Consider the following 18,033-nt stretch of genomic DNA (forward strand, 5'->3'; position numbering starts at 1 on the left):
GGGTTCTTCCTAAAGAGTATAGAGAATCTGGAACGAGTTAGTATTACTGAGGTTTTTGTGCATGGTGCCAGATTTTAAAAGCTGTGTAATATTGAAATTTTACCACTTCTATAAAGTGTTGCCCAATAATTTTAGTCCACACCGATGGCTCCTCTTCATGATTGCCTGAGGCACATACTGTTACTAGCATTTATGCCTTGACGAAGCTCCGAAATTACTGGACCTATACATCTTGGAATTTATCTCCTCCCTGAATGCACTTAAAGCTGTATTGTATGAGGTTTGAATATATACTTCGTAAAGCTTCTTGTTTTTGAGTACGTTATTCGTTCCTAGCAAGGTATTTGGAAATATGGAAAGTATGATGTAATCTTGAGAACTCTTTAATATCAGCAGATAAGCAGAATAGAAATATACAGAAAGCCCCTTTTAGTGATTGAATGGCCCAAGGGTTAGTGAAACTTGCCTGTAACTTGGCTGCATTTTTAAAAATAATCCAAATAATTTGTCAAGCAGAATGGGTACAAATCAACTTGGGAACATGGGGACAGCCAAGTCATTAAGGGGACATGGTGGTGGTGGCCATCCAATTTTTTCTAAAGGTGAGGGAGCCTCCACCACCTGAGTTAAGATCTCTTTGGTCCTCTTTCGTGCTGATTAATGATGAAAAAGTTACCGTCTTTAGGCTGTGAGATTTCTTATCTCCATTGGTAAGAACATGTCTATTGTGAGATTAATAACTTTAATCGACTAAATGCTATTAGTCTTTAATGCATCTAAGTCACTTCCCCTGTCTTATTTTCAAACTCAACAAGTACATGACAGTACAGTGGATTTACATATTAAGTGTTGGGGGGGGGGTGTGCCTCTTAGACCAATGTATAATTTGAAATTTGCATATAATCAAAATTATGCTTGGACGTTGTTGAATCACTTTTAAATTACTGGAATTCAGATCATTAAAAGTTTAAAACATGATTTGATTTCCTCCCTTTCTTCCTTCTCTCTTCCCTCCCTTTTTATCTTCTCCCTTCTCCTTACCTTCCCTCTTTTTCCTTCCTTCCTTCTTTCCTTTCTCTTCCTTCCTTCCTTCCTTCTTTACTTCCTTTCCTTCTTTTCTTTCTTTCTTTCTTTCTTTCTTTCTTTCTTTCTTTCTTTCTTTCTTTCTTTCTTTTCTTTCTTTTCTTTCTTTTCTCTTTGTTTCTTCTTTTTAATCCCTGGGCCAGTTGGAATCTAAGATTTCTTTCAAGGATGGAAATGAGGGCAGTGGGGACCCAAAGACCTTCACCCAATATTACATTACAGTGCTCAAGAGCATGTGATTTGGAGTCCTGTGATTTTTTTTTTAGGGGGGGAAATTTTATATCTTATACTTCCTACCAATGTGTTACTTACTGTAAAATTTAAATACTGACAGGATATTGAAAAATGCAGTGAGGTAAAATTGGTAAAGTTATGGGCACAGGGCATAGCATGTAAGTGCTATTTAAATGGAAGCCATCAAAACAAGCATTTGATTATGATTTGGACTCCACACTAAGTTAGTCTGTCTCTAGAAGCCAATGAAGTAGTCATGTGGGCGTAATTGCTTTGATTCCTCCTCCTTGTAACCGTTTGACTTGACAGTATCACTTCTGGGGATTCAGTGTATTTGTGTCTGCCATGAAGGAATAAATTCTCTATCCAAGATCGATACTAAATTTAAGAGCCAGATTTAATACCTTAATAAATTCTTCTTGGGCATGAAGTCTATATTTGAAGGTTTTTGGGAGAGATGTTGCTAATTTTCATTACATGTATGCTGTAAGGGACTGGTAGAACTTTACATATTAAGTGTAAACAAGACAGTCTTGAATTTTAGCTTCCTTCTGGTAGAAAGAGGATGGAGGGCAGATCAAACCCATAAATACCTACTTTTCTTAGTCATTATAACTAAATTTTGTTTTCATACTCAGGACTTCTTTAGCTCAGTCTCTTATTTTAATTATTTATTTAAGGACTATAAATAAGCACTTGGAAAGAACCTTGTAGTCTGTTTAGGATATGAGGAATTCCTTTGCAGTATGAATTATTTCATGCTCTAATTTATCCATTTTAAGTAAGATGTTCAGATACTTTAAAAATACTGTTAATAATATGAAAGATTGTTCTATAGAAAAGAGAGTACCTCTTCAAAGTTGTTTTCAAAATTCCCCTCCTATCTTCCTTCAAGAATCTGTCCAACCTATGAATCTTCCTCCCCTGCCCACATAATTCTATAATGCGGCAAATAAATTCTGCCAAAAAAGCTGATTTTAATAGTTCTCAAGTACCTCCTTAACTATGGGTTATTTTGTGCAGAGAGAGAACCTGAGTGAAGTTTGGACTTTTTTTCTTCTTTCAGGGTAGCCAGGAATAAGACCCGAATGTGTCTACATATGTTCATATGCATGCGTGTATGTGTATGTGTATGCGTGTATATATATATATGTGTGTGTGTGTGTATATATGAATGTGTGTATTTATAAACTTAGGTATTTTTAGAATTCCTTTTCCTTCCCATAACTAGGAAGACTTGTTAGTGGAACATTTGAATTCACTGAGAAGTTACTGTTCTAAAGTAGAAAGATAGTAGAGGGGGGAATAGAATAGAACAAGCCAAAAAAACCCCAAGGAAACAAACAAAAAGCATTCAATGGGAGCTATGAATGAAAAAGGCAGTTTATTTATTTATTTTTAATTTCAGCTTTATTATGTATAAATGACAAAAATTATAAGAGCTTGAAAGTGTACACTGTGAAGGGTGTACCTATTGATATACCTATTTTTTGAAGGAATTCTCCACATGATTTATGATCACATTCATATGGGTATGGGCCCATATTGCTCTTTTTTGAGTAAGAACATATAAGATATATTCTTGTGGAAAATTTTGGTTATTCAGTACAGTGTTATCAGAATGGTGTTTGTGGAATATCTACTAAAAAAAAAAGTTGAAGCTCATTAAAAACAGAGCGTAGACAAGTGGTTGCAATGGCTGGGAGGTTAGGGAAATAGGAAGAGGTTGGTAAAACGTTCCTGGCTTTCTGCTATAAGATGAACAAGGTCTGAGGATCTGATGTATAAAAGTCGATCTTTTATATTTTTATTATTTTAAATAATGCATATTTTCTGGCAAGATGCATTTCCCCCATCAATTTTAACACCTTGAACTTGTGACCTGTGAGAACGTTATGAAGATAAATTAGTGAAATGTATTTTGACACTTTAAAACAGCAGAATGATTTCATCCTTCAAAAATGTCTGACGTGGGCCTCTGTTTTTTCAGCTGTTGCACATTAGAGAACTTGCATCATGTTGAAGGTGTGCTAGTTTTACACATGTTTTAGGTGCTCATAGAGTTGAAGTTGAGGGTCACTTTTGTCATCAATCCTCTGTAGTGTCCCCACTGAACCCAAATTTTCTAAGGCTCTTCCAATTTGTAAGCCCTTCCTCAATTCATACTCTCTATGTGAACTTGGTAGAATTTATTAGCTCCACCAGAAAGCCTTTTTTTTTTTTTTTTGACAGAAACCTTAGAACACATAAATTATTTCTTATTTTGCATACCTTCAAGCACAATCATTTATGGTCTGTACCATAAATTAGCAACCGCACTTATTTTTGAGCACTTACTGTTGAAAAAGGTCACTGTGGAATTTTCCAAATTAAGTAAGTATAAGGTACACAAAGGGTATTACAAATGGTTATTGTCAGCCGAGGACTTCAGGAGCCCTCAAAGTGTGCTTTTCTTTGGTGGATTTGCTAAGATTTGCAAACTGTGGAACTGGTCCAAAAGTGGACTGATCCTCCTCAGGAATAGACACGCATTAGCCAAACTCACAGCAGGGCTGAATAAGATCGGCCTGCCAGCACATTCATCTACAATAAGAAATATAATTGACTCGGATCAGCAAAACTAGTGAATTCACTCCCTACAGACTCACATACAAGAGGAGACATCATCATTCGAAAGTTGCCTTGAATCAGAACAAGGGGAGACTTGTTCCAAGGCTTTATTCTGGGCCATTGTGTATTAATATCTAAATTTTTTTTCACAAGGTGATGTATTTCCCCCTTTGTGTAAGTTCTTGATGGGGAGAGGCCACAAGAGTTCCATGATGTCTCCAATCTGGACCTCTCATCTGAACTTCTGATCCATGCATCTGACTGCCTCCCTGCATCCTTCCACCTGGATGTCTAATAGATGTCTCACATTTAAGCCTGCATTCTCATCCTCAGTTCACCGCTCCTTTAAATCAACTCTCTCTTCAGTCTTCTCTCTCTCGGTTAATGGAAACCGAGGTTCATCCTCAGACCCCCACTTCTGGCCTTTAATAATCTCTTAAGTCTGGCTTCAGTAAACATCCAGAACTGGCCACTTCTCTCAGCCCCGCTGTCACAGCCCTGATCTCTGTCACTATTGTCTTCCATCTGGACTATTGCAGTGCCTTCACGTCTGATCTCCTTGCTTCTGACCTTTTACCCCCTATAGTCTAATTTCAACAGAGAGGCTTGAATGAGCCTCTTAATACATGTCATATCATGTAACTCCTGAGCTGTGAAGATATAATTCAAATCCACCATCTAGACTTAAGAATGTATAGGATCTGAGTACTAGATGCTTACTCTTGAAATGAAAGTGAGTAGCAGAGTTAGCATGACCATGTACCTGGTGTATAACCCAGAGTTCTCTAAATTAATGTATATGCAGATTACAACCTTTCTTAAAGGGAAAGTTACACAAACATGCTGATTTGAAGCTCATGTATATTCCTAAAACTCAACAGTAATAAAGACAATTGTTGAGGCTTCAGAACAACAAAACTTTTTTTTTTTTTTTTTTTTTAAGGAGGAATCCCTGACTGACATTGGTTAGGATGACTAGGAAATGGTGATATTAGAAAGTGAGCAACTTTTAGTCAGTTTTATTATTGTTCTTAAATTTTCTACCGATAATGCACCCCTTTATTACCTGCATCCAGGGTAGCCCACTCTCATTGTTACACCTTAATATACTGCTGGCTCAGGCTTTATTCTGAATGTTACAGGGGTCACTAAAGATTTTTAAGTAGGAAAGTGCATCACAGTTTAGGACTGTTCATTGAGCATTTATAATATTAGATTGAGACTGTAAATCTGATCTTTTAAATGATTACCTGAGGCTAAGAGCTAATTTGTAGTATTTTTGTCCTGTTTCTTGAGCTGGATAATTACATCTTATAAGGCCAGGACTGTGTTTCTATTTCTTTGGTATTCTCTGTAATATTCTCTACTATCTTTTATATTCAGTAGGTGCTCTGTAAATGCTTAGTGACGTCTATGCAGATTCTGAATTATTAGTCCAATGCTATACTGCAGGGTAGAAATGAACTTGAACCCAGAGCGGGCTGGCTTTCCTAGTTATCTAGAGCCATGTCTCTTTCTTAGCCAGATCCGAGTGGAGTGAAGCCTGCCTCTGCTAGTGTGAAGGGTTTACCACAAAACGGTTGTCTTGGAAATGTAGTCAGTCTTTCTCACGTCAAATTCAGTATAGACGTAAAAGCTCTAATATTGTATATGAGTTAATTCTTGACAGTCTGCTGTCCAGGTAGTGATAAAAAATATACAGCTGATCAAATCACTACGTTTTGCATGCATTTCTCATTAAAAACACCTGCATTGGAGTTCCCGTTGTGGTGCAGTGGTTAACGAATCCGACTAGGAACCTGGCCTTGCTCAGTGGGTTAAGGATCCGGCGTTGCCGTGAGCTGCGGTGTAGGTTGCAAATGCAGCTCGGATCCCGCGTTGCTGTGGCCCTGGTATAGGCTGGTGGCTACGGCTCTGATTCGACCCCTAGCCTGGGAACCTCCATATGCCGCGGGAGAGGCCCTAGAAAAGACAAAAAACAAAAACAAAACACCTGCATTGAATTTTTCACTAGTTACTATTTCTAATTCAGACTTGAAAACTGCCGTGTTTCCTTATGAATAATTTAGAAAATAGACAAGATGATTGAAATCAAAAGGCCAGCCCTCCCTTCTTTCTAGTTGTGTGACTTAGAACTTTGAGACTCTGCCTTTGTTTTTTCTTATGGAAAATGGAGATAATCATACTTATGTCAAAGAGCTAGTGTGAAGGTTGTTGTAAAGCTCCTAAAAGTATCTGGCATGTAATAAACACTATAAAAGTACTTTCTATTATTTATAGTAATATTATGCAGATGGCTTTCAGGGTAGGGTGATTATTAGGTGGGTGCATTTATGCCTAACTCGGCCTTCTAAACTGCTCTTGTTTTGTTACATCCATTTACTGAGCAACTTTCTACCATTACTGACCTTGAAAAATCTGTATCCAGGGATACTGAAAAACATACACTTTATCATTTTTTAAAAAAATGGAATTAATTCTAGAGATATCTCCATTGCATTTTTAAATCCCAAGCTACCTAGACAAATAAATAAAAACTATAAATAGTTTTTGAGCCTTATGCTCACATGTAAGACCACACATGCATGTTTGTACCCTATTCATCTTCATTGTTGAAAATTTGCTGAGAGAGGGCTTGTCACAAATGAACACAGGGCCCAAATGTTCCCTTTTTACATATTGTTAACTCTGAGGATAAAGATCTGACATAAAGCTTCTCCCTCCCTCCCTTTCCTCCCTCTTTTCCTTTTTCCCTTCTTCTCATATGTATTTATTAGGAAGATACTACCTCTCATACATTATCTTAGATTCAGGGGATATCGTAGTGAACATGTCAGCCGTAGTTTCTATTCTGTCTCATAGGACAGTTTAGTAGAGATGACAGATGATAAACTGCGACAACAAGAAAGATACAGATGTATGCATAATTATAAGTTGTATTTAACACTTTACCGTGTTTCCATTTTCTCACTGAAAGGACAAATGGTGTTCTGGGGAAATTTATTTGGATATAATTTATTACATAAAATATATCATTCTGTATTACATCAAAGTAAATAAAATACCTAGGAAAAAGTTTTTAACCAAGGAGGTGAAAGACATATGTACTAAAAACTATAAGGCATTGATTAAATGAAATACAAATAAATGGAAGATACTCCCTGTTCATGGATTGGAAGAATTAATATTGTTAAAATGTCTATACTATCCAAAGCAATTTATAGATTCAATGTAATCTCTATCAAAATTCTAGTGACATTTTTCACAGAACTTGAACAAATAGTCATAAATGTTGTATGGAATCACAAAAGACCCAAGTAGCCAAAACAATATGGAGAAAAGAACAAAGCTGGAAACGTCATGCTCCCTGATTTCAAACTATATTACAAAGCTACAGTCATCAAAACAGTTATGGTACTGGAGTAAAAATAGACACATAGGTCAATGGAACAAAATAGAGTGCAGAAGTAAGCCCACACATACATGGTCAATCAATTTATGACCACGGAGCTAAGAATGTACAATGGGAAAAGGAAAGTCTCTTCAAGAAATGGTATTGGGAAAACTGGACAGCTGCATGCAAAACACTGAAACTGGACCACTGTCTTACACCTTACACACAGTCTAAGTCGAAATGAATTAAAGACTAGAATGTAGGCCCTGAAACCGCCAAAGTCCTAGAAGAAAACTTTGGTGGTGACCTTCTTGACATAGGTCTTGGTGATGATTTTTTTAGATTTTGACATTAAAAGCAAAGACAGCAAAAGTGAAAATAAGCAGGACTACATCAAGCTAGAAAGCTTAGGCACAGTGAAGGAAACCATCATCGAAATGAAAAGGGAAAAAATAATTGCAAATCATGTCTGATAATGGGTTAATATTTAAAATATATAAATAACTCATACAACTCAATAGACCCCCCATAAATAAAACAAAACAACCCACTCAGTTAAAAAGTGGTCATAAGATCTGAATTGATATTTTTTTTCCCAAAGAAGGCATACAGATAACCAAGAAATACAAGAAAAGGTACTTAAGATCTCTAATTATCAGGGAAGTGCAAATCAAAACCACAGTGAAATTTCATCTCACATCAATTAGAATGGCTGTTATCAAAAGACAAAAAATGACAAGTTTTGGCAAAGATGTGGAGCAAAAGCAAGACCACCCTTGTATCCTGTTGGCAGGAATGTAAATTGATGCAGCCCCTACGGGAAACTGCATGAAGGTTCCTCAAAAAATTAAAACTGATTTCGTGATCAAACAATTCCACTTCTGGGTATTTATCTGAAGAAAACTAAAAGACTAACTCAAAAAACAACAACAACAACAACAACACCACCATACTTACTCCATGTTCACTGCAGCATTATTTACAATAGACAAGACATATATGCAACCTAAGTGCTTATCTACAGATGAATGGATGAAGACAGTGTGGTGTATATTCACACACATACTGGAGTATCATTCACCCATGAAAAGAAGGAAATCTTGTCATTTTTGATAACAGGGATGGATGGACCTTGAAGGCATTATGCTAAATAAGTCAGAGAAAGACAAATATGGTATGATCTCACTTGTATGTGGAATCTAAAACAAAAACAAAGGCAAGTCTGAACTCATAAGATCAGAGAACAGGCTCATGTTGCCCAAAGCTGAAGTTGGTGGGGTGGGTAAAATGAGTAAAGGGGTTCAAAAGTATAGACTTACCGTTATAAAATAAATGAGTCCTGGGGATATAATGTATAGTTTGGTAGCTATAGTTAAGAATGCTGTATTGCATATTTGAAAGTAGCTGAGAGAGTAAATCTTAAAAGGTCTCTTCACAAGATTAAAAAAATTGTAATTATGTGTGGTGATGGATGTTAACCAGACTTTTTGTGATCATTTTGCAATATATACAAATACTGAATCACTATATTGTACACCTGAGATGAGTATGTTTTATGTCAGCCATGTCTCAATTAAAAAAAAGAAAAAAAAAATCCAAACAGCATTTTCTTCAAATTCTGTTTTTGAAGATGAATGCAAAAATTTATCCCACTTCCACTTCTACTTAATACTGCATATTAGATTTCATAATACATAATGTATGCTGATTTTGTATTTTGCAACAATATTTACATCTCCTTTTGAAGCGGAATAGACATAACCTTATTTTTCTTTTTCTTCAGTATTAATTATTACATAGGATGTAAAATATTTATACTAAGAAAATGTCTTCAGGAACACAGGGACTTATATAAAAAATAACTACTGAGCCTGAATCTGGTTAGGAGTTTAAAAGGTACACGTACTCTTTCATCTATCAGTTTCCCTCATTTATAAAATAAAAGAACTGGGTTAAGGTTGTCTCGAAGCCCCTTTGAGATTCTAACTGCTACAAATTATTAGAGAACTATTTTTATATTAAAACTTAATGCACAATTAATGGTTCCCTGGGGGTTTGAAATAGTTTTTATGTTAGTAAAAATATACCAGTCCAAAGGGTTTCATATTATTCTAGTTCTATTTGTCCTTATAATAGAAGATCAGTGCCAATCTCTTGAGAACATTTCTCATTGGTAGACAATTAAAGTTTTTTCTTCTTATATGTGGCAACATGAGAGGCCAGAAACTTATGCCCATTCTGGGGCTTACTGGGATCTACTTTTATTCATATGTTGGTAATAGCTGTATTTTCTAAGGTGGGTTACATCTGTTTTCAGTTTGATTTTTTTCCCCTATAAATGGATAAAAAAGTGGTTTGCGACTCATGACAGAAGTCTGTACTGTATCTTTCCCAACAAGTAATATTATGATACTTGGTAATCCCTTTGTGAAAGCTTTATAAATGTTGATGGCTTGGAAATGATATTAAGAGTAAACCAAAAGCCTGCTTATATTCCATACTGTTTAAAAACAGTCGCCTTATGAAAATGCAACTAAATTAGAAAGTTTTCCATGTTTATAAGAATGCCCAGGACTTAGTGATTTCCATCCATAACTAACAGACAACAGGATGAAGTTTTAGTAATATGTCTTAACCTCTCTATGATATGTCTTAACTTCACCCAAAATATACCATACATTTAATAAAAAATTTATTTCACTTAACACTGTTGCATTTCATTGTTAAACTTGAGATGCTATGCAATCCTTGTTTTCTAATTTTTTTTCTCCTTCACATTAAATATTATTTATGTTCACATTATGTGTTTGTCCTTTTAACAACTGTTCCGTCCATTTGTCTGATTTCCCTTATCCTTTTCCTTCTTTAGTCTTTTTTTTTTTTTTTTTTTTTTTTGCTATTTCTTTGGGCCGCTCCCACGGCATATGGAGGTTCCCAGGCTAGGGGTCAAATCGGAGCTGTACCCTCCGGCCTACGCCAGAGCCACAGCAACGCAGGATCCTAGCCGCGTCTGCAACCTACACCACAGCTCACGGCAACGCCGGATCGTTAACCCACTGAGCAAGGGCAGGGACCGAACCCGCAACCTCATGGTTCCTAGTCGGATTCGTTAACCACTGCGCCACACGGGAACTCCCTCCTTCTTTAGTCTTTAAATCAGACGTTATCCTCAAAAGTTATGTATCAGTCAAATTTATCAAATGCTTTCTCAGACAGTAAGGTCTTTTCATTTCTTTCAGTTAGGTAGCCATGTTCTATGTTTAAGACATTAAAATGTCAACACTCATTATTAAAATATGTGCTCTGTTTATGGTCAGATATTAGCTATAATCAGACTGATTTCTGTAGCAATATGGACAGATCTGATGAGCAGGATGATTCATTCGATTCTGTTCAAGCATGACAGATAACTCAGAACTCATTCTTCAAAATATGGTATCGGCTTCTTTAAACAATTATCTTACATATGCTGTATTTCATATGTAGACTTCCAGGTTAAAAATTGAGGAAATATGTCATTTGATTTATGGGGAAATTAACTGTTACAGATTTTGTTTTTGTGCTCAGTTTATGATAACACCGCAAGTTTTTCTTTGTAAAATACCACTTTCAGCGTGTTGCTCCTCTGCTTAAAGCCCTTCAGTAATTTTCCATTTAGGTCTTTAGGATAAAATCCAAATGACATAGCCTGACTTTGTGACCATACACAGTCTGCCCCTGACACAAGCTTCCTACCTCATCTGCTTCTCCTTTTTCTGAATGCTTAACTGTAGCCAGTTGGGTGAACCCATGTCCTCAACATATGTGGAGAACTTCTGTCTCTATTTTCCCAGGTCTTCTGTTCTACCTAGAATGAGTTCGTGTCTCATTTTCATTTATAGAAAACTTAGGTGACATTCACAGATAATTTTTTTCACGTTACCTATGAGGACATTGTTGAAATATTCAATTAAGAGAAGAAAAGGAAATTTAGTTGCAGAGGAGTGAAAACATTTGAATATCTATTATGTGGCAAGTGATGTGATGGGTACTTTCCATACGTTATGTCAACAAGGGCTCCCTGTTTCTTGCATTCCTATAATATTCTTTTATTTAAGAAGATATTGTTGTTACCATCATTGTGACAACCTCATGGACGTGGGGACATATCCCACCTTTATTATGTGTAGAGCGTTCTGTTTGCTTTGGGGACAAAGGCAAAGGAGACATGGTTCTTGACCCCAGAGGAAAGACAGAAAGATTTATTAAAAACAAATAATGCACAACACATGCCAAAAATTCAGTAAGTCATAGTTCATAGAAGAAGTGTAATTACTAAATAGTGACTAAAAATATACGCATCAACGCTCAGTACTTGGGAGTTCCTGTTGTGGCTCAGAAGGTTAAGAACCCAACCCTGTATCTCTGAGGATACAAGTCTGACTCCTGGCCTCACTCAGTGGGTTAAGGATCTGGCGTTGCGCTGTGGCTGCAGCTCTGATTTGACCCCTAGCCTGGGAACTTTCACATACTGCAGGTGTGGTTGTAAAAAGAAGAAAAAAACAAAAACAAAAAACCTCACTACTTAGAAGAGTACTTTGAATAATAAGCATTTGTTTTATGAATGAATATAATTGCCTCACACTGTTAATTATACGATAGTATGTCTTAGCCATTCTCCTCATCCTTGAGGGCAAAAAGGAAAGGGATACTTTTTATGGAGAATGAAGTTATTGGACAATATCTGTTTGATTAATTGATCTGTGACAAATGTTTTTGTTTATTTTGAATAGGTTTGCTGTAGCCTAATATCAAGCTCTGCTCAGTGAGTTTATACATACTTACAAGGGAAATTGTTCATGATGAGGTATAGTCTTGAAGGATTTATGAATCACAGAAAGATCTGAGGTGGATTAAAGATTAGGATAATTTAGGAGTTCCCTTCATGGCTCAGTGGTTAACGAACCCAACTAGTATCCATGAGGTTGCGGGTTCGATCCCCGGCCTTGCTCATTGGGTCATAGATCCAGCTTTGCTGTGAGCTGTGGTGTAGGTCATAGACCCAGTTTGGATTCTGTGTTGCTATGGCTTTGGTGTAGGCTGGCAGCTACCGCTGCGATTCGACCCCCAGCCTAGGAATACCCATACGCCGAGGATGAGGCCCTAAAAAGACAAAAAAAAAAAAAGTATGGTTTAGAAGTAATTGTACATGTTAATCCCAACCTCCTCATTTCTCCCTCCACCCCCTCGTTTCCCCCTTGGTAGCCATTATTTTGGTTTCTGAACCTTTGAGATTGTTTCTGTTATGTAAGTTCTTTTGTATCACTTTTAAAATTAGATTCTACATTGGATAAACAACAATCTAATTGCATAACAACTGTGACAATTGTTTAATGATAACAATCCTCCTGTGTAGCACAGAGAAGTCTATTCAATATTCTGTAATAATCTATATGGGAAAAGACTCTGGAAAAAATGGAGTATGCGTATGACATGTCTAACTGATTCACTTGGCTCTACACCCGAAACTAACACAACATTGTAAGCCAACTATACTCTAATAATTTTTTAAAAAAAAGAAGTAATTGTAGTAAGTTCACCTAAGCAGTACCTGTCCAACTTGTCCTGTTTGTTTAATGAGGACTTGTATTTCCTGCGGTAGAACACTTCTGTGGACTGGAAGGTTTCCTTGTTCACAGTAGGACATTGATACTGTATTATAACCCAGTTTCTTAATATTTTCTCAAGACTAGTTTTCAAGAATACACTACTTAAATTGGTTCTAGCCTGAAATACTTTTTCTTTTTTAAATTTTTATTTTTTTCTTTTTTATGATTTCTAATTTTTCCATTATAGTTGATTTGCAGTGTTCTGTAAATTTCTACTGTACAGCAAAGTGACACATTTATATATATATATATATATATATATATATATATAACAGCAGGATCTCACTGCTTTTCTCTGTTCTTAAAAATATAATAATTACATTTCCCATTTTTTGTACTTATTTTATCATTGCTGGCATTGGAATTATTTTTCTATAATTAAGGTACTACAATATATATTTCACTATATAATATATAATTACAGTATATTCCACACCCAATATGTTGAAATTTGATTTGATAATTTGCTAATTATCTTTTATAAATTGGATATTGAGAGAAATCAAGAAAGAAAGAATGGAGGGAAAAGGAGTCACAATATTGCCATTTGTGTGTGTAGTTTTTACAGGTTCTTTTCGTTTCTCTTGTAAGGTAGAACTGTCTATCATACTTGTGCATATAAAAATCTCTGCATAACTAGTTTTTGGACACTGTAATCTCATTTTGAATATATTATTCCAAAATAGAAAAATTGAAATTTGAGCTTGGGTTACGCTAGCACTTTATTCTGAATCTACTATAATAAGTGGATCTAGGGAAAGTGTGTCTTGGAAACAAATCTCACACCAGTACAGAAAGTGACCAAGTCATGTCCTTAGGCAAAGCCAACTACTGCACCAGGAAGGAGAGGTGGTATAAAGCTGGACATGTTTCTAGTATCACTCACACTTCTCTTTTTCTCTTATAGGTATTAAAATGGGTAGAGGAAGCAGTGCAGGCATCCAAAGTTCACCTCTTGTCAACAGATCATTTGGAACAGGCTGTAAACACCTGGAAAATTCCTTTTGATCCCAGCCTAAAAGAGGTGACTGTGTCTCTGAGTGGCCCTTCTCCCGTGATTGAAATTCGCAATCCTTTAGGTGAGATCTATTGAAGATTCATACCATAAAATACAAAATCCATGAAAAGTAAGACTTTTTTTGCACACTTCAGTCAAATTAATGCTAACTTTATGAATAAATTCAGTAAATTAAAAAGTGACTAGAGAAGATGTTTAAAAGATAAACTTGAATTTTTTTTTAAGTTATAAATATTGTTTTTGGTGGTTTTTTTTTTTTTTTTGGTCTTTTTAGGTCTGCAGGTGTGGCATATGGAAGTTCCCAGGCTAGGGGTCGAATTGGAGCTGTAGCTGCTGGCCTACGCCACAGCCACGGCAACATGGGGTCTGAGCCTCATCTGCAACCTACATTACAGCTCATGGGAACACCAGATCCCTAACCCACTGAGTGAGGACAGGGATCGAACCTGCGTGCTCATGGCTCTTAGTCAGGTTCATTACTGCTGAGCCATGGTGAGGACTGCAATATTGCTGAATTAACATGAGATTCAAAAAGCTAAAACTCCTTAAATAATTAAAACAGATCATATTTAAGAACATAATTGTAGCTAAACTATCCAAAAGGAAAAGTATTTTAGTTGAAGCTCATATCATATTTTCCTAATCTTTATATGAGGAAATACTTCACAGTAACTTATTCTGTGAAATTCTATATTTTATATTATTTTCAAGTAAATCAAAGTAAAACAAGTGTCTGATTTTACAATATTATTTTCTTAAGAATATTTTATTTTACAGAAGATAATTTTTAAAAAAACAAATTTATATTCTCATTAGAATAATGTTTTAATTTTACTTTGATTTTTTTCCCATTGCTATTTGAATATTACAATAGGACTTATATTGAAAAGTAATCTCATAATGACAGAAATCTCATTTTTCATAATGTTTGCATTTATAAATTTTTTTTACCAATTGAAGTTTGCAAAATATTTTTATTTCCATTGTAGGTTTAGTATGTGTTACTTTTTTTTTTTAACCTCTTTGTGAATATTTGTAAATGGGGACGGAGCCACTGTCTTTGTTAGTATATTTGAGGCTTAGAAAATAATTAATACCTTAAAGAAAACTGCATATGAAATTGTGCTCAAAGGCTTCATCCACACTGATGGTCAAGTTGGAATTTATAAACAAGTAAAATCTGTTTTTATAGGTTTGGCCTTAGAAATGGACTTATCTTTTTAGGTAGCATTCTTCTAGTAACATCTGTGCTACCGACCCAGGAAAGATTTGTGTTTTTTAAGTATCTCCTGGATACTTAAAAGTACCTGTGCCCATTTCTACTACTTTAAAAAGACATTGACATTTTAAAAGTCATTTATAATGATGGTAAAGCTTTTGATGCAAACATAGGATTCTTATAATTGATTTATTTATAGAATTGCAGAAGTAATTGCAAAGTACGGTGACTACATAAATTCACTATGGCTTAATTCCAAATTTTCTTCTTATGTTGCAATTATTAGATACTAATTTTTTTAACATTTTTTGTATGATGCAGGAGATGGCATCATGTCACTTCTTTACACTTTCTCCTTTAATTATTCTTACGACAGGAAAAGCCTTCTCCTATACTTCAGGGAAAACTGAAGTTTTACTTCAGGAATATGCCCAGGGCTCTCATGTTAGTGATACAATTAGTGATCTCCAAAAAGACATTTATTCAGATTTGCTTTTTTTTTCCATCTATTAAATCTAAATGTCTAGTGACTGTACATAACTTCTCAGCAGCCATAATAATCGGAACCTCGGCTGGCTTTGGAAGTATGGTTATGGTCTGCGAGTTGGTACTCTTTTTAAAATCAAATCAGCATAGCAAATAGGAATCCGTTATTTTAATTTCAATGTCCACAAACCCTTAAGTTGAGTACATTTTCAATGTAAATAAAATCATGTTTTGAGCTATCAGCACAAATGTCCAACAGGTAATTTGTACCTCAAATGTATACAGCTAAAATACATAACTGAAAGAAAGATTATGCTCTTTGTTAACCTTTATGTCTGTCTTTCAGGGAAGCTGATAAAAAAGGGGTTTGGCCTGACCGAGCTATTAAATATCCATAACTCTGCCAAGGTGGTGAATGTTAAAGAACCAGAGGCTGGAATATGGACAGTGAAGGTACTGTTGTTTTTACAAAGTCTATTTGTTATTTTATTTTGATGTGGGCATGTTTCATAAAGTCTGTACAATGGTTTATTTATTTCTTCTCTTGCAATCACGGAGAGTGCTTTTTAGTAAAAAGCAACATAACAGGGTGCATTTGTTGGAGGTGTCTTGATCGTATGAATTGATAGTGCTGAGTTTTGATGACCATAAGAGGCATCATACCACAATAGAATTGATTTAAAATCCTTGGTAGTTTTCCTATCATCAAATCTGTTGATCGATTGTATTAGCCACTTCCTGCCTCCAAAGCAATCACAGATGGAGCTGCCAGACAATGATGGTGAGGCGGCTGGCCTCCTGTGTGGCACTACCCTCCATTAGAATCTCACACCACCACTTAAAAGTTGCATTGCCTTGGGACTATAACTTCTGTTTGTGCCTGTGTAATGTAGGATGGCAATAGTATTTCTTTCCTTCACCGAACTGTGCTGAAAAGTAAAGTGGTACAAATGAGAACCCTGTAAACCAGCTATAATGGAAAAAAATAAAAATCATTTAAAAAAATGATACAAGTGAAATACTTACCATAGTTCTTGCTACAAAATAAACATACAGGCATTGCTGGTTGGTGGTATTTGGTGGCTCTCCATTCATTGTTTAACAGAAAATGGTATTTGTATCCTGGAATTACTTTAAATAGTATCTATTCACTCTAAGAAAGCATTGTGTTTTGGCAATATGAAGGAAGGAACACAGTCTCAAAACTCAGGATACCCTAAATCTGAGATGTAGTTCTGCTGCAAATTATGTGTGTGCCACACTGCTAGATGGTCTGAATGGCTTGCCCATATTTCTTAGAATTTGCAGTGTGCTCTGGCCCACTTCCAGTATCTGTGTTTCTGTGTTCAAGCGTTTTTTTTTTGTTTTTTTTTTTTCCTTTTTCCTTTAACCAGAGCAGGAGAAGGCTGTTCTGCTGAAGGATTAAACCCCTCAAGAGCAGATTTCAACCCCTGTAGGAATGAACTCCAGATGTCCCTAGTGAGAAGAGGCTTAAAAGCACACCCTTTATTGGCTGCATTCCTTTTCCTTTATCACCTACCCTCTTCTTATTAGCATCCCTTGCACCTCCCACATAAACAACTTACTCTAAAATCCTTCTGGGAGGAGTTCCCGTCGTAGCTCAGTGGTTAGTGAATCCGACTAGGAACCATGAAGTGGTGGGTTCGATCCCTGGTCTTGCTCAGTGGGTTAAGGATCTGGCGTTGCCGTGAGCTGTGGTGTAGGTCGCAGATGTGGCTCGGATCCCGCATTGCTGTGGCTCCGGCGTAGGCCAGTGGCTACAGCTCCAATTTGACCCCTAGCCTGGGAACCTCCATATGCCCCGGGAGCAGCCCCCCAAAGGCAAAAAGACAAAAAAAAAATCCTTCTGGGATAACTCAAATGAAGATACCCCTTGCATTGTGCACTTTTAAGTCAGCTTCCCTTCGTTAAAAATGGGATCGGGGGCTAACTGTTCAAATTATGTAGCTGCTGTGAAAGTAGTTGGAGGTGTTATGCCATAGAAATTCGAGGTGCCATTTTTGCATGCCATCTTTAAAGGAATATCTATATTAACTTTACCATTTTAACCAGAAAGGGAGAAGAATTTGAAGAATGAAAGTTGTCATTGTAACTCCATTCAAATCCTAGAATATCATTTTTTTTTTTTATTCTCAGAACTTTCAGCCTTGTAAGGAAAGTAGAAACTGTAACATGGATTTTTTTTTTTTTTAATGTGGATAAGAGTATAAGTAAAAACACACTGGGAAACAAAATCTAATTTTTTATTGAGTGGATCAGAAATGGTCATATCTGCCTGTTGTGTTCACCCAGTTCCTTGCACATAGTAGTTGCTCAATAT

General features: G+C 36.0%; 1 protein-coding gene across 2 annotated transcripts in view; it reads left to right on the plus strand.

Annotated features, from left to right (window-relative positions):
• HMCN1 (hemicentin 1) overlaps positions 1-18,033 on the plus strand; it is a 497,854-nt gene that overhangs the window by 170,505 nt on the left and 309,316 nt on the right. For both annotated transcript variants that reach the window (XM_047753862.1, XM_047753863.1), the window contains exons 5-6: positions 13,877-14,048; positions 16,039-16,145. In XM_047753862.1, coding sequence (XP_047609818.1) covers positions 13,877-14,048; positions 16,039-16,145 — 279 coding nt within the window. The remainder of the gene's footprint in view (positions 1-13,876; positions 14,049-16,038; positions 16,146-18,033) is intronic.

Source organism: Phacochoerus africanus, chromosome 11, assembly GCF_016906955.1.
Source record: "Phacochoerus africanus isolate WHEZ1 chromosome 11, ROS_Pafr_v1, whole genome shotgun sequence".
Taxonomy (NCBI): Eukaryota; Metazoa; Chordata; class Mammalia; order Artiodactyla; family Suidae; genus Phacochoerus; species Phacochoerus africanus.